The sequence below is a fragment of the Lontra canadensis genome, unplaced genomic scaffold, assembly GCF_010015895.1.
Source record: "Lontra canadensis isolate GAN:19392208 unplaced genomic scaffold, GSC_riverotter_1.0 scaffold30, whole genome shotgun sequence".
Lineage (NCBI taxonomy): Eukaryota > Metazoa > Chordata > Mammalia > Carnivora > Mustelidae > Lontra > Lontra canadensis.
Window position 1 is genome coordinate 18,570,814 of NW_022631024.1, and position 22,103 is coordinate 18,592,916.

The window sequence follows — 22,103 nt, forward strand, 5'->3', positions numbered from 1 at the left end:
TAGCCATGGGCTGGGCCGCAGGCACTCGCCCACCTGTTCCCTGTGGGTGGGCAGGCTCCCCTCCCAGTGCCCAACCCGCAGCTCCCAGTGCTGGGGTGGGCAAGGTGGGGCCGCAGGACGCTCTGGGAACAAGGTCTGGACGGGGTGTGCGGAGCGGCTGGGCCCCCAGTGGAGCAGTGGGAGCCAGGGCTGCACCGGGCCTCAGTTTGGAGTCACCGGGTGCTTCTGGCAAAGTCTACATGTTTGTCCCGCTCAGGTTCCCTTTCGTAGGCCCTGGCACTGCCCCAAGCCCCGAGCTGGGGTGACAGCTGTCCCAGGAGTCTGGCAGTGCTATGGCCATGGTGGTGGAGCCAGGAATTCACGGAGAGTGGGTGCAGGGCCCTGGGGGAGTGGTGTGGAGGGTCGAGGTTCCTGGAGGAGCATGGGGGCCACAGGAAGGGGAGGAGAACGAGTGGACCTGTGGGGGAGGGAGCTCTGCCTGCCGCTCTTGGACTGAGACAGGCAGGTTTGGGGTCAGGGCAAACACGTGGGGTCCTGGTAAGAACAGCAGGAAAGCAGGACCACACTGGAACCCTGAGGACCCCCAGATGTGGCCGCGACGCTCGACGCTCGGTGCTTGGAGCACCTGGCGGGCCTGCGCGAGAGCGCAGAGTAAAAGGAGTTTCCCGCAGTCCTTGCTCCCCTTGCCTCCTCAGCCCCAATTCACAGATGCTCCCGGGGTCCTGCATGCAGGGATGGGCCCTGCCCCTCCAGGCCCCTCCTCAGTGGTCAGAGACGCAGCGGGGAGGGACAGACTGCGCCCAGGGGCCGCTCAATGCCGCCCCCACCTGGGCTCACGGGGATGCTAACCCAGCCCGGGCGCCGGCCGCCACCTGTTCCGGCCCCGCCCCCGTCAAGCCCCGCCCACCAGACCCACCTCCTGGCCCGCCCCCACACCGCCGGCCCCGCCTCCCCCGAGGGCCTTGGCGCGGAGCCCCTGGCGGGCAGCTGGAGTTCCCCTCCACTCCCTAAACCCTGCCTGTCAGCCCAGCTCAGAGAGACCCCGCCCCAGGATGTCCCTTCCCCTGAACTACCAATGGCGGGGCACAGAGAGCGGCACGGCCAAGTGCACGACTCCTCCGCCCAGGCCCTCCGGCTCCCCCTCCTCCTTGGGGACCCCTCTTCCTCTCTTTCTGCCCTGCGGACACCCTGGCCTCCACCTGCCGCCTCACACCGGGCCTGACTTCCATTCTGGCCTCTGACCTTCTGCTCCTCCCCTCCCCTCAGAGCACCCACACCCACAAGCGGGTCCCCGCTGGCCAGCCTGGCTCCTGCCCCTGGAGTTCTCCTGGCTGTGCTTCCAGGTGCCCCAGACTCAGCTGTCCACGGGGCGCCCCTCACACCTCGCCCCACTCCCCACAACTCCCACAGCCCCGGACTCTCCCTCCTAGATCTGTAGCCCTTCCCTGCTCACTGGTGCTGCCATCGCGCCTTCCAGGCTGCTCAGCCAGGGTCCCCTCCAAGGATACACCAGTGACCTCTCCTTTGGTGCAGAACCCAAACCCTGGGGGAGGGGGTTCCCAGTAATCAGGCCTATCATCTCCCGCCCTGTCTGTCCAGGTCAGCATGCCTGACCTGCCATAGCACCTGGGAAGAACAAGGCCACCCAGTCCTGGGGTTGTTGGGGGCACAAGGGGGCCCCAGAGCAGCGCTGACGCCTGTGGAGGGCTCACTGGGCCCCTTGCTCAGAAGCTCTTGAATGACGGCTGCATCACTCCGACCCCCAGATCCCAATTTCTAACCATTGTCCCCCTCCCACACCTGGCCTCACAAGGCACAGGGGAGGCAAGGGACAGAGGAAAATGAAGACCCATGAGCACAGAGCCCAGGGAGCCTAGGCTGGGTGTGTGTTGGGGGGGAACCCATGCGGGCCCACAGCATCCCTGTGACTAGGGAGCACTGTGTTGGGAGTGGGTGGGTGAGGAGCTTGGGCATGGGACTGGGAGCAGGACTTCCCTGGGCCTCATTGCTGCCCCAGCACTGGTGAGGCATCCAGAAGGCTCTGGGCCACCCTGAGGAAGGCTCATGCTGCCAAGTGGCCCGGAGAGCTCTGGCCCTGGCTGGCCCCAGCGGGCAGCCAGGCATGCAGATGAGACCAGCCTCAGGAGCTGTGGCCCCTAGCTCCCTCTGACAAACGTCTCCAGCACCCTGGACCCTGGGTGTGCTGGGTGCTCGGTCACATCTGAGTGCCTAAGGAGATCTGCGAGTCCCGCTCCGCTCAGGAACCTGTTGTGGGTGCTCTCTGCTCCCGTCCGGAATGAACCTCATAGCATGTGTCTAAAGTCTGGGGGCATCAGGCAGCCGGGCTCCCAGCCCTGATCCTATGCAGCCTCGGAACGTGCCCTTCGCTCCGCGTGAGGAGGCTGATATGGGTCCTACACTCAGGGGCTGCTGGGGACAGAATGAGCCCCCCACGTAAGCACCAGCACGGAACTGGGGGCAGGAGAGTGCGGGCATGGGAGAGGGCTTCCTGGAGGAGGTGGCCTTGCCATCTCAGCTCCCGCTCTGCACTGCAGGCTCAGATGCAGCCTGGGCAGGACCTGCCATCTCCGCGTCCCTGCAGGAACAGGGACAGCAAGGGGAACCAATCTCCTCCAAGGGCTGGGCTGGCTGTAACCAGAGCCTCGAGAATCACTGCCCCCCACAGTGTCCAAGAAGCAATGGAGGGGAGAGAGCCGTCCCCAGGGCTTTGGCCAGCACTCACTTCCTGCCCACCCAGGCTGCCCATTAGCTGCCCGGAGCCTCTTAGACGCGCTTCGCCTCCATTCTTGACAGTCTGCTCCAGGGACTGGGAGTAACCACTGGGCAGCTCCAAGGAGCCGGAAATGGGGTGTGAGGGCAGGGAGGGGCCTGGACAGCCTGCAGCCCGGTGGGAGGGGCAAGGGAGAGACTCCCTAGGCACCCCCGATTCTGCCATCTGCCAGGCCAACTCCCTGCCAACCTCCGCCCTGACCTTAATGAGGCCTGGCACCCCCGCCCCTGGGCTTCCGCCCTGGCTGCTGGCTCAGCCTGGAGGGCCCCTGCCGACCTCCTGGAGTCCCCCCCCCCGAAGACCAGCAGCCCGGGGAGCCCCCGCTCTCCTCACCCCGGCCCAGCCTGCTCCTCTCTGCCAGACACAGGATTCCGTGCCCACGATGTGTGCCTACACCAGGGCGGGTCTGATTCATCTATGTTCCTCCCGCAGCATCTAGAAGGGCTCCTTGCACACAGAAGGTGCTGGCTAAGTACTAGTGCTAGCAGTCCAAGCCTCAGTGTCCTCATCCGTGAGATGGGGGTGCTGCGTGCCACCCTGCCCGTGAGATGGGGGAGCTGCGTGCCCCCCTGCCCGTGAGATGGGGGGTGCTGCATGCCCCCCTGCCCTCAGAGGAACCGGAGAAGGGCCTGTGATGCCCCCTCCCCAGGAGAGCCCCCTCCTCAGGAAACAGGCCTCCTGCACCCTAAGGGCCACTAGCTAGGGGCACTCATCCCCAGGGAACCTGAGACCTGACTATGTCCCAGCTCCAATCTGCTATGCAGCCTTTGGCCAGGCCCCCAACCTCCCTGGGCCTCATGCTGCCCGCCTCTGAAGTGGGGATGAGGACGCTGGCCCTGCCTCCCGACAAGAAGCCACTAGAACCAACAGGAGTGTGGGCTCAGTGGGCCAGAACAGAGCAGGGTCCCCGAGCCACCTGGCACTGTGTCTGGGTCCTCTCTTCCCTCTCCCTCCAGTTTACCTGCAGGCCCACCGTACCAGTTACTGAGAGCAGGAGGGAGTTGCGGGGGGAGGGGGGGGGAACCATAGGCTCCGAGCGCGCCTGGGTGAGGGTTCCCAGCCGGGAACCCAGTCATCGCCCCCCTCCCCGAGTCTGCAGGCAACGCGGCAGGTGCAGCCCAGCGGAGCCCTTACGAGATGCGAGCGGCAGAAGCAAAGCCCCTCCCGGCGGCTTGCGGGGTCCCCAGGCGCGCGCCCCTACCTCTGGCCCACGTCGCTGCCCACGGAGCCCCCGCCGTGGGCCGGCAGCAGCGGGCTGAGGCCGTGCGGCTCCTCCGGCGCCGAGGCGCCGGCTGGGGCGCCCCCCGGGCCCGCCTTGCCCTCGGACGGCGAGCGCGGCAGCTTGGCCCGCGCCATCCTGCGGGAGCGCACGGGCGGGAGGCGGCGGGGGCGGTGCTCCCATCTCCGTGCCCCGCCCCGCGCTCCCCGCGCCGCCGCCGCAGTGGATCGGCCCGGCCGGGCGGGCGGGGGGCGCCGAGAGGCGGGGGGCGGCCTTACGCGCGGGGGTGTCCCGGCGGGAGGGGTCTCGGCGCCCAGGGGCCAACGCCGCCTTGTAACGGAAGTAGTAGTAAGAATCACGACAGTCACGGTGGCGCTGGGGGAGGGGAGCAGTAGTGGCGCGGTGACAGCTGGTGGCTCTCGGCCACTCACCTCCGCAGGCAAGAGCGGCTGGAGCCCACGAGCTCGGTGCTCAGCCGTGTGCCCAAGTCCCAGGCGGCCTGCGGGTCCTGGGGACTCAGGCGGGGCTCTGGATGGCCTGCGGGAGCTGTGCCCACCTTCCAGGCCCCCCCAACCCATGCTGGCTCAGGTTGGGTGATCCCACTGCCGCCAGGTGGGACATGCCCGATCTGTCTGCCCATCCTCCCTCCATCCCACAGGGCCATCCGGTGTCCGTGGGGGCACTCTCCGAGCAGGGCCCGTATGCTAGGCTCAGCTCCGTGCCAGGCACAAGGGCCCTGCTTTGGACAAAGCAGCTGCTTCGTGGAGACCCGTCTGCACCAGATGCCCCGCTGGGGATGGCTCGGGTCACCCCGGCGACCGGGAAAACCCGGGAGACAGTGCAAGCTTCAGTTTTGTTAAGTGGGGAGATGAGGCATGGAGGTCAGAGGTAGGTTTCCCCAGGAGATGGAGGTGGGGAGAAACAGACAGAGGAGCCGGCAGGTGAGGCGGCTTGGCCGGGGAGCTGCCGGCAGGTGTGTATGGGTGCCGGGGGCCGAGGCTCTGGCTGGAGCCCGCTGGGGGCAGGAGGTGCTGAGAAGCGCAGCTGAACTCAGCGGCCAGCGCTCCAGGCCTTCCTGACTTGCCTGAACCCTGACGCCCAGACCGGGGACTCCAGCTTGCCTGGCTTCTGGAAGGTCTGTGGAAGGACGGTGGGCCTCAGAATCTGCAGCCCCTGCTGGCCCCTCCCCAGACGTGGAGAGGCAGGAAGGTCTGGCACAGTGCCATTTGGGGTCTCGGCAGACCCCCAACACCCCCCGGGCTGTGCCCCCATCAGAAATCTGCCTTAAAGGAACAAGGTGTTTATGTGGGCAAAGCCCCACGCCTGCTCCTGAGGGGGGAGGGGGCGAGGAGATGGCTGCCACTTGTCCCCCTTCCTGCGGGGCGACACGGAGCGGCTGCCCCCAGTGAGTGCGGGGGCTCTGGGCAATGCCGTGGCTCCTTTGCTCAGTAAGGAGCAGGGCGGGTGGCAGGGGTGCTTGCGCGGCTACCTGGGGGGAAGGAAGCCACGGGGCTCCTTGGGAGTCATTTTCACCCACAGAGGGGACACAAGCTCGTGGTCGTGTGGCCACGATGGCGCGGCGCCCGCCTGTATGCACCCAGACTGCCAGCACGCCCGTCAACGTCTGCCACGGCTGCCATGTGTTCTCCCGTTCCTGGGTTTTGAGGGCACTTGGTCCACATGCGGCGATGGCTTCCAAGGTCCATGGTAAGGGGGACAAAGGAGGGTTTTCCCAGCGTTATGTATGACGTGGCCTAATGGAAACCCTGGGCTGATGTGCAGGGACAGTCCACCAGGCGACCATCAGCACCGCTCCATCTGGAATGGGTGGCAGAGGCCCTTGCAGCCGGCCCGCTGCAGTGCTTACATAAGCTTGGATTTATTTGGAAGATGGTCATCCAGTTTACTGCATGGTCCCTGTTTCCTGTATGTGGAGGAGAGACCCCCGGGTGTGGGGCACCGAGTTCCCTGGCCACGGCACACCACGAGCAGTGTCCCAAACTGCCCACTCCCACTGGGCTTGGACAAGCTCGAGCCCTGTGCCTGCGGCAGGGGGCGGAAGCAAAGAGCCGTCTCCCTTTCCCCGAGCACTATGACCACGGCTTTCCTCCTATTGCTGGAGCAACCCTGCGGAGCAGGGGTCGCTCTGCATCTTCTGTGCCCAGAGGGGCTGGGCCCGGCGGAGGAGGGGAGCACAGGTGGAAGTCGCCAGGCTTCTGGAGGACTGGATGGCAGGGGAATCCACCAGGGCTGAGGGAGTGGGTGGGCGGTGATGCCCCGAGACAGGGAGGACAAGAGGAGCGGATGGGGTGCGTTGCCAGATCCACTCTGGGCATCCTTCACACTGTCTTGTGGGGGACTGGGCACCCACGCCTGGCACGCTGTAGGCGGCGGGGCTGGAGAGGGACCTGGAGCAGGTGAGGCCTGCAGGTGGGATGTTACAGGTGTGCAGGCTGGGAAGAGGGCTGGCCCCAGAGCCTCGAGCCCAGGGAGAGGCAGAAGCTTCGCGAGAGAACGGGAGCGGCAGGCAGAGTGCGGGCTGGGGACCCCCAGGTGGATGCCGGCCTCCACCCTCTGAAGCCAAGCTGGGGTGTGCCTGCAGGTCCTCGGCATCCTCACCCACAGCCCCACGTCGGGAGAGGTGACCCAGGGGGTGTCCTGATGGCAGGCACCGTCGCCGGGCCCGGGCAGTGCCCGGGCGGCTCCTGGGGGCCAGGGAGCCCACGGAAAGATGCTCAACACCGCCAGTCACGAGAGCAGCACGACTCGAACGAGACGCCACCGTGCGCTCGCCGGGACGGTGGTGATCGATCCGCAGAAAGAAAACGTGCTGGACGGACGTGGAGAACTGGGCACCGTGCACGTCGCTGGGAACGTGAGAGGCTGCGGCGGCGGTGGGAGGGCCTGGAGCTTCCTCAAAGAGCTTAACTCGCTACCCCGGTGAGCCAGCAGCTCCTACCCCGGGCAGGAAGCAGGGTCTCCGGGAGGCAGTTGCGCACCGTGTCCGGCGTCACTCACAGGAGCTGAACGTGGAAGCGGCCCAAGGGCCCAAAGACAGAAGGAGGGTGAGGCGCGGTCTGTCCACGCCACGGAGCAGCACTCGGCCTCCGAGAGGAGGGAGTCCCGGCACCGGCTGCAGCGTGGCAGAGCTGGAGGTCTGGTGCCCGCAGAGGTCAGCCCGGCACCACGGGACCAGTTCTGTGTGAGCGGAAACGCTGTGGGGGAGCCGGACCCACAGACGAGGGGCGCGGGGCATGGCATGGGGCTGTGGCCGAGGGAGGGGACAGTGTTTCACTGGGACTGTTTAGGAAGATGACATGTTCTGGGGAAGGCTGCCCAACATACATGTGCCCTGAACTACGTCCCTAAACACAATTAAGATGGTAAGTTTTCTGTTCCGCATGCGGTCCGCCGTGAAGAGAAGCTGGCGGGGAAGGCAGGGAGCCCGGCCGGAGGGGCTCCCACTGGGCCAGCAAGGACAGGTGAGCACCGGGACGGGCAATGATTAAATCACGGTGGAGGGGTTTCCTGCCGCTGCCGGGACCACTCACCCCAAATCGAGTGGCTGAGAGCAACACGAGTTTACCGTCTCATAGTCCTGGGACCCGGCTCCAGGCCGCACAAGGCTGCTTCCTTCTGGAGGCTCTGGAGATGGATGTTCCCGGCCTCTGCAGCTTCTCGGGGTCCCAGCCTCATGCCGCTGACTTCTGCTTCGGTCCCTCTGCCTCCATTCTCCGAGGACCCTATGACACCGTGGGGCCACAGCAAAGATCCCCACATCAAAAGCCTCCACCTCGCCACGTCCGCCAAGGCCCTCCGGCCCGTGGTGGCGACATGTGCCAGGTGCCGGGAACTGGGGTGTGGGCATGCTGGGGGCTCTGCTGAGCCTCTGTGGCCCCGCGGGTGAACTCCTCATGCTCACAAGGAGGGTCAGAGAAGTGGCCCTGCGGGGTCACGGCCGGGGCTGCCAGGACACGCTGCCTTGCTCGGGAAACCGGTGACGAGAGAGAAAGGACGGTATGCGCTTTTCTGCCTTTCCAGCAGGAGTTCTGGGTCAGGGTGCACACCCAGCTCCCCTCGACGAAGGAGAAGCAGCAGCTGCAGAAGCACGTGGTTGACACGTGGGGGCGAGATGCTGACGAGGCAGGTGGCAGGGCCCTGCGGGGATGCTCCTGGAGCTGCGGTCCTTGGACGCACATGGGGTCCGTGCAGGGCAGCCGGGGGGCTGTGCCAGCCCAGAGCAGGGATACGCGGCCAGCCCTAACCCAGCAGTATACGGGGCCACATGGCGACCACAGCATCACCTAAAAAGTCCTTCCTGTTTGGTCCACGAGGCCTTTAGACCCAAGAGCCAGCGTGTGAGGAAATTGGAGGCAGAGGGACAGGCTGAAGCCCCTGGAAGGGGCAGCCGGATGAAGGTGGACAGCGGGACGCTCCACAGGAAGGAGGCGTCACTTATTAGCTGTCTCTGCTGTGTGACCAGTCGCCACCAGCTTTGCCACTGTAGGCAATGCCTCCCCCCTGCCAGTGCTTCAGGGTGAGTCCAGGCAGAGCCTGGCTCCGTCTGTCCTGGGGGCTCGCCAGGCTTCGGCCCCGTCCGCAGGGCTGGGCTCTCTCGCCGGCAGCTCCTCCAGACCCCGGTGGGCGGAGGGTGGCTGGGCCCCTGGTTTCGGTGGCTGCCACCTACTCCCTTCCCCAGGGCTGCCTCCTTCTTCGGCTTGCGGCACCCCCATCTGGAGCGCCAGGCACTGGGTGCCAGAGGCCCTGTGCCTCAAAGCCCCGGCTCTTCCACATCCCGCCTGAGAAGACGTCCTGCTTTCAGTGCGCTCGTGCGACGGGACTGGGCCCCCCAGAGAATGTCCTTCTGATCAGCTCAGAGGTCACTGAGTCTTCTTAATTATACGGTGGAGTCCCTCCCCGCGCAGGGAAGCAGCGCTGACCCAGCGGCTCAGACAAGGGAAAGCAGGTGTCCCGACACCAGGGCTGGCAGGGCTGGCCCTTCCGCGGCGCCCTCCCCGCCTTGCCCCTGGTGTCCTCCCTCGGCCGGCCTCCGAACTGCCTTCTGTAAAAGGGGCCGTCGTGTAGGCGCAGGGCCCCCTCGACGACCTTGTGACCCTACTTCCACACAAGGTCCCTTTCTGAGGCCCCGGGGGTGTTGGAACCCCAACATGTGACTTTAGAAGTTCAGCCAGACACCGTTGGGTACCGTGAACCCAGGTGTGGCCTCCCATCACATTCACGGTCCTGGGCAGCCGTGGAGATCTTGGGGGTGCCGCCCCGGGTGGGAGCTGTTCGGAATCACGAGGAGTCCAAGGATCCTAATAACCAGACAGGACACAGGACTCCTGGTCTGAGCAAACCAGTCGCGAGGGGTGAGCTCCCCCCGGGCAACTGCTGCGGCTCCCCTCCCTGGGCCCCTCAGCCCCCACTCCCCGCCATGCCCTCCACCAATCCCTGGGCACCACCAGAGGATCCCCAGCACATGGCATGAGTCTCGGGGAGTCCCCTGCACATGCCACTGGGAATGTGTTGCCGGGAGACAGTGGCTTCCCAGCATGGGGCTGGCCCGTGGGCCTGGGCACGCCCCAGATGGAAACGGAGTGGTTTCTCCCGATAGCCTCTCTCCCCCAATAATTCTGTGCATTCCAGTGCCCACGGCTGTCATAGCGGGGACCGTTCCCTCCCAGTTGAGCCCCAAAGTCAGTGGTCAGTACCGCAGGGCTGTGACCCCTGGAAGCTGCCGTGTCCCTTGGCTTGGACCGTGTCCCCCTGATCCTTGCCTCTGTCCTCATACGAGCTTGTCTGTATAAAATTGCCCTCTGCTTCTCTCTCTTTTCAAATTGGGGTAAAACACACATAACAAAATTTACCATTTTAACATTCTTTGCCTCCTTCTAATGAGGACACTTGGGACAGCACTTAGGGAGAATCCTCTCTCCATCCTAAAATCCTTACTTTGGTCCCACTCGCAAAGTCTCTGCCATCTGAGGCCACATTCACAGGTTCCACAAATTAGGACGGGGACATCCTTGGAGGACTATCATTCAGCCGACCTGGGGGCGGTGGTCCTGGGCCCTGGCTGTCTTCCTAGGGCAGCTCCCACAGCCCACCTGTGTGCCCCGCTCCCACCCAGCGGGTCCAGAGGAATGTGGCGGGGCTGGCTCGTGGGGGGTGCTGCCGCTGTCGGGGCACTGCCTAGCCATGGGGCCACATCTCCCCTCACGGGCATTAGAACCCCTGCCAGGCTCAGCGGGAGTTCTTGGCCGAGCTCCCCTCCAGAAGGAGACACGGGGCTGGGGTCCTTCTCCCTGCTCCCAGGCCCTAGTTAATTGCTCTGGAAGGGCCTAGAACGAAGTACAAACCGGCTGGAGAGGCAGAGCAAGACAGAGAAGACATGGGGACACAGAGACAGAGAGACAGCTGCTGGTTAGCTGGGAGGGGGGGCAGGGCAGGCCCCGTGGGGAGGGTCTGGGGCTCTCCAGGAGCTGCATACAGGAGCTTTCCCCGGGTGACCTCACCTCAGCCTCTCCGCCTCCCCCACCAGGGCCCACTAAGGCTGTAATGGGGCTACGGAGGAAGGAGGGAGCCAGGACGTGGGCCCCCTCGTGGGTGAGGAGGCAGCTGGCTCACCTCCCAGAAGGGACTCCCACCCCTAGAAAAGACAAAGACGCAGTGGGGGTTGGCCAGGGCCTTGCCAGGATTGGGGGGGTGGTCTCCCTTCCCAGCACACAGCTGTGGAGAGGAGAGCTGGGGACCTCTACGTCTGTCGTCTGTCCTCTTGTACTCCCCCACGCACCTACCTCAGGCCCCAGCCCTCTGCCCAGCACAGACACCTCCCCCGCCTCCTGTAGGCCTCCTCCCTGCCCCTTGCTGCCCCAGGGGAGCTGCGTTCCCTGCCTGCAGAGTGGCCTCCTTCCTGGGCTCTAGTGAGGGTCAAGGTCACGAAGGATGCAGGCCCCCCCAGCCCCTGAGCCCTGGGAGCCAGGAGCCATTGTTCCCACAGGCTGGGGGAGGCCCAGTGGGAGGGAGCCTCTCTTCCTCTGCTGAAAAACCTATTTTCCACGTTAATGTAGGACCCGCTCCAGAAAACACCCCAGCTAAAGGACGGGCCACATTATTCCCAGACTCCATCCAACCTCCGTGGGCCAAGGGTCCCACCGGACAAGGGCAGGAACCACTCTGCAGGCCCAGGGTGCCCTCCATAGCCCCATGCCATAAGCTCCCTTAGTGCCCAGACAAGGGGGCAGGTGCCGGGTCCCTGGCTTCGAAGGCCCCCCTCCCACTTTACCCTGTGAAAGCGGTGTCAGTGTCCTGGGGTGCCATAACAAGATGCCACAAACTGGGGGCCCTAAGACAACAGGAACTCATCTTCTGCCCGTCCCGAGGCCAGCGGTCCTTTTGGAAGCTCCAGGCGAGGGTCCTTCTTGCCTCTCCCAGCTCCTGGCTTGGGGCCACGTCCCTGCAACCTCTGCCCTTGTCCTCTCTTCTCTAGGGACATCGGTCACGGGGCTCAGCACCCACCCTAACCTAGAATCATCTCACCTTGAGAGCTTTACCTTGATCACAGCTGCAAAGGTCCTATTTCCAAAAAAGATCGTGTGCACAGGCTCTGTGTAAGCATGCGTGCTGGGGCTGGGGCGGGGGGCTCGTTGCAAGCACTGTTAAGGGTCTGGGGTACTCTCTGCAGCCCACCCTTCCCGAAGCGCCCCCAGTCAGCCTTGGAACCCTGGACAGGGCCCTTCGCTGCGTGCACGCCCAGCCTGGAGGGGACACGGGAGGCTCCACACAGCCTCTCTCTCCAGTCTCTCCTGGGACGCCCTCGGAGCTTAAGGACTGTGAAGTCAAAGCAGAGCTTAACCCCATGGAGGGAAGGGCCACCTGGCACCTGCCGTTTCTCTTGTAGCGTTAACTCCTCCGCCAAGCCTGCAACTTTGTATGCTGAAGGCCCAGCTCCCGGTGGGATGCTGCTGGGAGGCATCCCTGGGGGGTGATTAGGGTTTGCTAAGGTCCCAGTGCTCCCTCTCTCTCTCCACCACATGAAGACACAACAAGAAGGCGGCTGTAAACCGGGAAGAGGCCGTCAGCCGGACCCACCGTGCTGGCTCTGTGCCCTTGGACCTCCCGTTGCGACGGAGACGTCAGCATCTCTTGCTTCAGCTGCCTGGTCTAGGCCGTTTTGTTACACAGCCAGAGCTGACTGCAGCACGGCCCGAGCCCTGCCGCCTCCCTGCGCTGTTCCAGACGCTTGCACGGCGCGACGGTCCCCCCACAACATAGCTACAGCGGTAAACGGCCATCACGGGGAGCCCAACAGGCGCTAACGGGAGCTACAGTTTGAAACCAAAACCGATCATGGTTTTGGAGCCCCTGGAGAATGCTGGTGCCCCTCATGGGGGGTCCATGCTGCGCTTCACACTAATTTGGGAGGAAGCGAACTCTGAGTCACGCACACATGTCTCCCAATGTGGGCTTAGAGCTGGCACAGCCCAACGGCAGGATGGGGAGCACGGCTCCTGGGGGACACCCAAGTCCCTATCTTGGGGACTCTGAGACACCTCCAGGGCGTGAGCAGGGGCCCCAGGACAGCCGGCACATGGACTGAGGCCCACCACTCCCCCAGCACCCAGAAGACAGAGCGGCGTGCCCAGTCCACAAACACACATACAGGGCCCAGAGCCCAGCTGACCTGTCTCGGCACACGTGGGTCTGTGCCCCTCCCCGTCCTGTCCCTCCCTGTTGTCGCTTTACTCTCCGTCTGCCTGCTGCTCACCTTCTCAGGCTGGGGGGCCCCAGTCCCCAGAACCCCCACTTGGAGAAAGGCACGACCTGCCCCCAGGAGCCTGGCCTCCACAGGGGTCACCCGCCCTTCTCTCTACCTCCCCCCCCCGCCACCACCACTCAGGCCCTTGTTCCCTGTGGGGGACCCCAGGTGACACGGGGAATGGAATCCGATAGCCCCAGCCCACTCACAGTGCTGTGGGGCAGGCGCAGCGATGAGCCTCGGACCGGGAAGGTGAGTGGAAAAAAATCACAAATTTTACTCCCTTAGAGGTCCTTAAAGCTCCGAGAATTGACCCGAACCTGGCCCCGCCACTGGCTCTTCCTTGGTTGGATCGCGCAGCAGCACCGCAGCAAGCCCCAGACGGACGCGTCCCTGGAGCAGCCCCCCGGGGCCGCATGCCAGTGCGCGGGCCACGGCCCGACAGAGCGAAGCCAGAAGCTGCCCAGACCGCGCGTGGCCCAGTGGGCCTTGGGGCTCAGGCGGGATGGAAGTGCGGCGGGCAGCTGGGGGCACAGGGATTTCAGGTCAGAGCCAGGGAGCGAGGGAGGAAGACTGGGGGTCTGTCAGAGAGGCCGGTGGGCAGCAGGCAGGCGCCCGGGGGCAGGAACAGCTGCTCCCGGGGGTGACGGGCTCTGCAGGAATGGCTGTGCTGGTTGAACGGAGTCTCTGGGGGGAGCTGAGGGGTTTGGCTTTAGCCCCATGTCCCCCCTGCCCAGAGCCCACCCAGTCCTACTGTGCAGGTCCTGAAGGTGGCAAGAATCCTCCCTGCCTGGGCCCCGCCAGCCTGGGCCCTGGCCGTTTCCCCGGCTGGCGCGTCCTCCGAAGTCTGCATGTTTGCAGTGAACCCAGGCCGCCAGCTGGGGCAGGGCAAGGAGCAGGTGCCGGGGCAGAGCGGGGGTCCCACCTTGTCCCACCCTGACTATGGAGCCACCAGTCCAGCCCTGCCCATGGGTCACGGCACAGAGGAGGAGGCAGGCCCCCAGGAGGTCTGAGCCTGGCAGCCCCACGCAGGAAGGACCCGGCACGAAGCAGTCAGCTCCTCTGGTGCCAAGCCAGCCGCCCCTTCAGCCTGGCCGGCATGGGCGGGGGCACGTCCACGGTCCTTCGTCCTCCTCTACTGTGACAGGGCCCTCTGTGTTCATCACCCGCAGGGAACCCCCACGTGCAAAACTCGGGCTAGCCTGCTGTCCCCACGGCCTCCCTCACGGACCCCAATCCTCCCCGGACCCCCTCCAGAGCAGAGATCCCCGGTGGTGTTTGCCCGCCTGGGCTCTCGGGAGGGTCCTGGGTCCTGTGCCGGTGAACAGGGACAGTGTCCCGCTCTGAAGCCTGTGCATCTGCTGGAGCCCCGGGGAGAGAAAGCGGGGGGCGGGAAGAGAGGGAGGGGAAGGGAGCAGCCTGGGGCGGTTCTGACCCGGCCACACTGAGATCCGCCTGCGCTGGCGGCCTCTCCCGTGGGGCTCAGCAACGTCCACTTACTAACAGTTACAGCTGAGTGGCTCTGATCCCGCTGCTGCGGGGGCCTGAGCCCGTTCTGCTCAGCGGAGGGGAAGGGGCACGCCTCCTGCAGGGACCCCAGCCCTGCCTGCTCCTCTCCACACCCAAAACCTGGGTTTGAGGGTCCCCAGTGGACCAAGAGCTGGGGAGTTCTTGCCCCGGGAGCCCCGACTGTCAATCACCCTGCCGTAGGGCGGGAAGGGGTCTGTGCTCGAGCCCCCGCACCCCACCCCAGGCTCCAGCAGCGCAGGACTGCCTGTCTTCCCACTTCCCAGTTTGTTGTGTGAAATAATATTTGGCATTGCTCGACTCCAGAGAAGCAAGTCCAGCTCCCTCCTCTGTTGTCAGAGGAGCAGAGACCAACAGCCCAGTGGGGTCCCCTGGAGTCCTGGCCTCTTCGTCCTTCCTGCAGCAGCCTGGTGCCCCCCCTGCTGACACTGCCTCCAGCTGCACCCCCCCCACCCCACAGGCTGGGTTCCGGCCTGGAAGGCAGCTGTGGAAAGCAGCTGATCAGGGACACGCAGGCTAGGAGGTGGCCACATGCCAGGCCCTTTGCCTTCACCTGAGGCTCTCCCTACCCCAGCCCTTTCCACAGTTCTCCTCGTGGGGACAAGGCGGTGGTGTCCCCGTGTCCCCCTGTACCTCAGGGGACAGAGCCCACCTGCATCTCCCTGAGCCTGGGGGTGGGCAGGGCGGAAAGCCTCTCATCTGTGTTCCAGGACAGGAGGCAGAGAAACACTTATGATGACAAAAGCCCCCAACCATGTTGCTATCTCATCACAGTGCTGTTTGCGGGGTGACTGGGGCTGTCATCACCCCTTCCTGTGGCCCCCAGCTGTGAAGCACTCAGATCCCTAAGTCTATCCCCCAGGATGCTAGTGCCACGTGCTCAGGTGTCAGGTGCGTGGGAGGGTCAGCTGCAGAACTGGGGGGGGGTTAGGGAGCAGGAAGCGGATCGGGGAGTCCCAAGCCCCAGGCCTGGCCTGGCCCAGCGGCACTTCTGCAGAGTCCTGCTCTCGAGGACCTCAAGACCTGGCCCTGCAGGCAGTGGTGAAGGTCACCCCGAGACCTCAGCTGGTCCCTGGAAGTTTTGTGAGCTCTGGCTCTGCCCTCCCCCCCCACCAGGCTCCCCCTACCCCCCCAGGAGAGGCCGAAGCAGCCTCCCTGACCCATGTGGGCTGAGTCCCTCCCTCCCTCCAAGGCCATAGCGCGTGAGGCTGCAGTGACTCACTGCTGGTGGCTTTATCTCTCCGGAGAGCAGGAAGCCCACAGCCCTTCCTGCCCACTCGCAGCCTGCCAAGAGTCAGGGCAGAAAATCACAGCTCACCCCACAGAGCCTGCTCTGGGGCCTGGGGGCTGCAGGTGGAGGGCTGGGGGGAGGGAAAGGGCTCCAGGATAATTCTGGGTGGGGTCCGCCAGAGCCCCCAGCCTCATGGTGCTGGGGGACAGCCTGCAGCCCCAGAACCCCATGCCAGGCCCCTGCCCCCGGAAACACCCTGACAAGGTTTCTATACATGCAGAAGGGGACCTGCCGGGCCGGGCAGAAGCCTGCCTCCATCCTCCACCTTGGGAATCAGTGATGGGGGAGGGGACATAGGCACTGAGGACGAGAAAGGGACAGAGGTAGAAACTCTAGGGGCCCATGTCACAGGCATCCAGGAAGTGGCCTCCAACAGCCCGGCTTCCCTGGCTCCTCCTCCCTGAGCTAGGACTGTCAGCTCCGACCCAGGACCCAGGCTGGGCCTCCCTGCTTGTGAATCCTGACGGATGGGGCTCTCAGCTGGTCTCAGCCACCCCACCTCCAAACACAACCCTGGCCCCAGTAAGACCTAGGGGAGCACAGCCTGTGAGCATGAGGGGTTCACGAGAGGGACAAGGCCACACCTGAACCAAAAAGTTTGAAAACAAAGCTCTTCTCACTGTGTTCCTGGCACAGTGGCTGGCAGGGGGCAGAGGAAAGATCCCTCCAGGTCCCCACCGTGCCCATTCCTCAGCGCCCCCCACCCCAGCTGGCTGCTCCTGGAACCCTGGGCAGCCAACACCGCACCTCCCAGGCTCCCCTCTGGTCCCCAAGCAAGCAGGGGTAGCATCACCTGGAACCCAGCAGGAGAGGTGCAAACCAGTGGCCCCCTCCCCACCCAGGAGCCCCATGGACCCTCCAAGGGCCAGCCACATCCACCGAGGCCCTGTGCCTCCTCTCTGGGGCAAGCAGGGAGAAGACCTCTGCCATCCACTCCTGAAAGCAGAGGGATGTGTGGCTTAAATTATGCCAACCGCAGACACTGGCATTTACCGACGCAGCCAGAGGCCCCCGGCCTTCTCCGGGCGACAGACGCCATTCCTTCCCACGTTGGAAAAAATCTCTGGGGCTGCTGTTCTCAAGATTTAACGGAGTCCCAGGGAAGCAGGTGCTGAGGGGCTGGTGCTGCCCTAGGAAGATGCTGAGAATGCAGGTCCAGCTCTGCATTCCAGGAGGGCAGGAGCGCCCTGGCCACAGGCAGAGTTCTCCTGACCCCTCTGTCTCCCCAGAGAGGGATGTGAAACTTTCCCTGTGTGTGCTCTTGGGTGGGCTTGTCATTACAACCTTCAGTCCCACAAGAGGAACTAAGGAGCGGGAAGCCCGTCTACTGAACTCTCGACCTTGACGGTAAGTGGGCAGACGGGGTCAGCTCGGCTCTCCTCCCGATGAGAATGCAAGCAGATGTGCTGGGGTCTGGTGGGATGCTCTGCTTCCGGCGGTGGGCACAGCGGTCTTAAAACCCCTTTCCACATGCTTTGGCAGCTCCTCACCGTCTTTACACACTGACCTTGTTCACAAATCTGACTTTTCCCAGGTCAGCTTCAGCAAACGATCATCCCAGGGGCTCAGTCTGCGTCCGACCCTTTCGACTCGTGTGCGCTAGGTGCTGACGCCAAAGGCTGCACCGTGGGAGGGACACTGGACCTCGCCCAGCTGGTCCCGGGCTGGGCGGGGAGGGACCTGCAGGTGCCCCAGGGCCATGGAGGGCGGCTTGGCACACACAGCAAGGAGAGCCAGCTCCTTCCCCAGCCCTGCAGGCTCTGCCGCTGAGTCCCTGCGCTTGCAGAGAAGGCGGGTGGAAAAGCGCCTCCCTTGAGGCTGACGGAGCTTAAGTGCCGGGTGTTTACCCAAGACAGCTATTTGGGGAAAAGGCAGAGAAAAGCAACATTTCTTCCAGCTTCCTGCCAGCTCTCCTGGTGTATGAATTATTCCCAAGAGCTGGTTCTGTGGGTCTCTTACCGAAAGACTCATGTTGGTTTTCTCCAGCCAGGAGACTTGAAGGTGAGGAACCGTGCTCACCCTCCCTAATGGACCACGGCAGGAGCTTGAAAGAAGCTCCCTTACCTAAGAATAAACGGCCGCAGCCAGAGTCTGGAGAACACCGGCCTTCAGCCAGACTCCCGGGCTCGCCGCCGGCTTCCTTCTGGCCCTGGCCTTGTCCCCCAAGTCAGCCGGGCTTGGAGTGGGGCTGGGGGCAGGCACGCGCAGCGGGGAGGCCAGGCCGGGGGCGGTCTTTGGGAGGACTCCCCAGTACAGAGCTCCCCGTCCCATCCCCCGGGCCCCCTGCAGGAAGATGCGCGCCCCCCTCGCCCAGCCCCCACCGAAACTTCCCCGCCCGGAAGCCGGGAAGCCCGGGAAACCCGGGAAAGTTGAAGGGCAGCGGGCGGCGCACCGGCCTTCAGCACCGCGGACAGCTCCGAGCGCACGGCGACCCCCGCCCCTACCTGTCGTCGTTCTGGAAGGACGGGTCTCCCAGCAGCAGGTCCCGGAAGCGGTACCGCGGCGGCAAGGGCAGCACCTCCGTGTCCAGGTCGCTCATCTTGAAGCTGCCGGTGTCCGGGCGCTCGCCGTCCCCGCCGCCCGGCTGCCTGCGGGCACACGCCAGCGCCCCCTCAGCCCGCGCCCGCGCCGCGCCCGCGCCCCCCCCCCCCGGCTCCGCCTCCCGCAGACCCCCGCCCGCAGGGTCAGCAGAGCCATCCGCGGTCTGCATCCCCAAGTACCCCCACCCCACCCCCGTCTCCCACACACGTCTGCCTGCGGGGTCAGCGGGAGAGCGGCCCCGGCCCACATCCCCCAAGTAGCCCCTCCACTCGAACGAGGTCAGCTTCATGCAGCCCCAGCCTGCCCACCTGACCCCGCCCACCTGACCCCACCCCCCGCCCCCTGCAAGCCCCTGCCTGCTGGGTCAGCCACGCACAACCCTCCCCCTCCCTGGACCCACCACCCCTCCCCCCTGCATTCCCTTCCCCTGTGCATCCCCCTCCCCTTCCAAAGACCCCTGCCTGGTCAGTCCACAGCAGCTCTCACCCCACCTGCACCCCCAGTCCCCCTCCCCAGCCCTGCCTTCTGCAGGCCCCTGTCACCCACACCAGCCGCCCCCCCCCCCCCCACTCCACCCTACCCACCAGGACTGTGGCCACTGGAACGCACAGCACCTGTCAGGGGCTCACTCCAAAGCACACAGGGAGAGGTTTGTCAAGTCCAGTTCAGGGTCATGAAGCCCGCCCAGCAGCCCCCTCCATAATCCTTGCTGCTAAGGCTGTCTGCTCAGTTTTCCTCCAGGTCCAGAACACCCGTCTTTGACCCAGAGACCTCCTCCCAGAACCTCAGGCTCCTGGGGAGGGGGAGCGCCTGACCAGAAGACTTAAGAGAGGACCTTGTTCTTGGCCTCCCTGGGGCCAAGGGGCTTGTCTCAGATCAGAGCCTAGGAGTGGGGTGTCACTTGGGGAGGGCTGAATTGCCCTTGGCGGTGTCCACAGGATTCAGAGACCACAGAGCCCCCTGCCCCCATCACCTGAGTGGAAGAGACTCGACCATGCTGGCACAGGGGGTTTGGGGCCAGACTAGGTAAGCCAAGAGGCTCCCTGGAGTTGCAAGCGTCTTTCGGGGCTCCTGCCCCTACCCCGTCCGCCCCCATCACCACACTGGAGAGAGTTTTGGCTAGTTATCTGTAATAGAAGTGTGGGCACATGCCAGCAGCCACCCCCAGGCTCCTGGCCTTCTGGGGCAGCAGCTCCCAAGGCTCACGCGCCCTCTCTGCTCTCCAGGCGAGAGGGTCACTAACCACCCTTGAGCCCATAACCTCAGAACAGCTCAGGGGCTCCTGGCCCAGTAGGACAGCTGCACATCTTAATGGGATGCCTCCGTGGCACAGATGTGCAAACAGGGACCCAGGCTCCCGACCTCACCCTGGACTCCCGGTCCTCTGGCATCGGCAGACCTTCCAGGGCAGTCCAGCCCCAGGTCACCCCTTGGTGTTGCTTCCCAGACAGCCCATGGTGGGGTGTTTGGGAGAAAGCAGGACTCCTTCCCTTGCAGCCTCTACCTGCCGGGCTCACCCTCCCCAGGCTCCTGGAAGAGCGAAGACCCCGAGGAGGGCCACACCACAGCTCTGATTCTTTAGAGTAGGGGGGCCCTGGGCTGGGTCTCCTGGACCCTGGGCCCCTTCTAAGCTGCTCCAGGGAGAGCAGAAGGAGCTGGGGACAGTACCCTCCACTTTAGCAGCCCTGTTCCCCAGTCTAAAGCTGGGCTGGCAGGAGGGTGGCAGGAGGATGCAGGCAGGCACAGGAGTCTGCTGACCACACTCTGTTCCCCGAGCTGGAAAATTGAGGGCAGGCTGTGCCCAGAGGCTGGGAGCGGCTGTGGGGTTGAGGGGCACTCACCTGGAGCACGAGATCCTCTCAGGCAGGCAGGCGGGCGCCTAGAAGCCCTCCTCTCCTTCCTCAAACCCAGAGGGTCAGGCACATTCCCTGAGCCCCCAGCAAGGGCTCATCCCACATTCCCTGTGCCCTGAACACGCAACAGGGGTGTCTCGGCACCCCCATCCCACAGGTCTCAGAGCTTCTCAAGGACTCGGAGCACTCTTAGGCCAAAGCTGCAAGTGGCAGGCGCAGCCCCGACACACCCGTGCGCTATTTTCCCAGGTTACAGGGTCAACCCCGAGGATCTGGCAATGTTTGAAAAACAACATTTTCCTAATTGCATCAGTGTGGCTGCGTGTTTTTCCTTAGTCACATGCTGGCTGGGCTGTGGGGAGGTGCAGGCAGGCAGGAGGGCAGAGCCTGGGGGCTGTAATTTCTGTTTGGCTCCTCTCTTGCTGAAAGCCTCCTTCAGTGGCAGAACCCCGAGAGACTGCCAGCTCCCCGGGCAGGGCTGCCCCTGATTCCTTCCCAGGCTTGAGCTGCTTTGGGTCCTCCATCTCTCCTAACCTCAAGGCCCAGACCTGCAGAGTCTGCTGAAGAGTTCGGGGGGGGGGGAACCCCGGTGGGGGGGGGGGGGGGGGGGGGGCAGGAAGCACACCAGGAGCTGGCAGGCCTGGCCTCCCACTCGTGGGGTGGGTGAGGGTGTGTTGCCTTCATCCCCGATGGTGCCGCTGGGACAAAGGACACTGGAGTCAGTACACGGGCACCCCACAGGCCTCCTGGCACCCTGCCTTGTTCCTCCAGCAGAGCCGAAAGCCCAGGACTGTTTGTTGTGCTAGCTGAGGGCTGGGGCCCCTGGGGTCTCCTGGAAAGTGGCCCATGGCTGAGCCATGCTCCCTGAGGCACTGGGGTCTGGTAGAGACCTCTCCCCAAGCCCCAAGGCACGTGTCCCTGAGAGCTTCTAGGCACCCGGGAGGCATGCTGTCCCATCCCTGCCGCGGCTGAGGTGGTCTGGGTGGGGCAGGGACAGGACCCTGGCTTGGCTGCCCAGACACAGTGTCCACTGCCCCCTTCCTGCTCCCTTTCCCCGCCTGACCTGAGGGGCCTAGGGAGGAAGCCTGGGAAGTCCACGACTGTGCCCGTTGTCTTTACGTCTCCTGTGATGTGGGACTGTGCCTGCTGTCTTTACGTCTCCTGTGACGTGGCCGCACCGGAGGACCGCTGATTTCTACAAGCACCGTGTGCTCTGGCGGCCCAAGGAAGGCTCCCATCTCCCCAGCCCTCACATGCCCTCAGGACAAGCCTGGGAGCCCCCTCTGTGGGACCTGCCAACCCTTGGAGCCAGGGTAGAGTGCTCCTCCTGGAGACTCTCAGGGCCCGTGGGCACCAAGCATGAGGCCCAGGCAGCAGCAGAGGGGTCAGAGGGCTCGAGCAAGGCTCAGGCCTATCCCTTCAGTTCATGCTGGGCAGCCCCAGTGGAGTCACTGCCCCTCTCTGAGCCGCAGCTTCCTCATTTATAAGTGAGAGTGCCTCCATCCTCCCAGGCTGGTTGTAAAGGGGTAAGAAGGAGGTGAGTGTGACACATACGGCGTAACCCTGGCACAGGACGGCTTCATCTGCATCAGTGTCTAATTCCAGGCTGGCTGGGCAGTGTCTGGCCAAGTTCCCATGGATAAAGGTTCCGACCCCAAGCGTCAGGTTCCTGGGGTGGCCAACACCCCATCCTGCCATTTCCAGGTCAGCTGGAGGCCCCTCTGGGGAGCTGGGATTTGTGATGCCGACCCCAGGCAGAGAGGCCGAGGACAGGAAAGGATGCATACAGCCTGACACACAGTTGAGTTCCATGCGTGCGCTTTCCTGCTCCCCAAACCCCCAACCCTGCGGGAGGAGAGCCTCGGCAGCCCGGCAGGGTGGCACGGAGTCCCGGAAACAAAGAGCACAGAGCCAGGACTCACAGCACCTCTCCTCTGAGGTGAGGACCCATGAGCTCATGGAGCCCAAGGACCTGAAGCTCAGGAATAGGCCACGGGGGAGAGAAGCCAGGCTGGCCTGATGCCGGAGCCTCCTGCTACCAGCAGACGTGCTTACTGCCTTTGGGTGGCGAGGGGAAGACCCGAGAGCCAGGAAGTCCTGCTTCTCTGTCCTGCTTGCAT

The 22,103-nt window shown here is 64.5% G+C and overlaps 1 protein-coding gene and 1 pseudogene across 9 annotated transcripts in view; one reads left to right on the forward strand and one right to left on the reverse strand.

Moving 5' to 3' along the window:
• The window catches only part of KCNT1 (potassium sodium-activated channel subfamily T member 1), a 60,489-nt gene that overhangs the window by 32,223 nt on the left and 6,163 nt on the right, over window positions 1–22,103 (reverse strand). For 4 of the 9 annotated variants that reach the window (XM_032866224.1, XM_032866223.1, XM_032866225.1 and 1 more), the window contains exon 1: window positions 3,993–4,173. In XM_032866224.1, the coding sequence (XP_032722115.1) occupies window positions 3,993–4,147 (155 nt within the window). In that variant the 5' untranslated portion in view covers window positions 4,148–4,173. Of the gene's footprint in view, window positions 1–3,752; window positions 3,783–3,992; window positions 4,174–18,033; window positions 18,178–22,103 lie in introns of those variants that run through there. The other 5 variants (XM_032866227.1, XM_032866230.1, XM_032866226.1 and 2 more) reach the window with 4 other exon arrangements.
• LOC116872817 lies at window positions 5,901–6,817 on the forward strand (annotated as a pseudogene).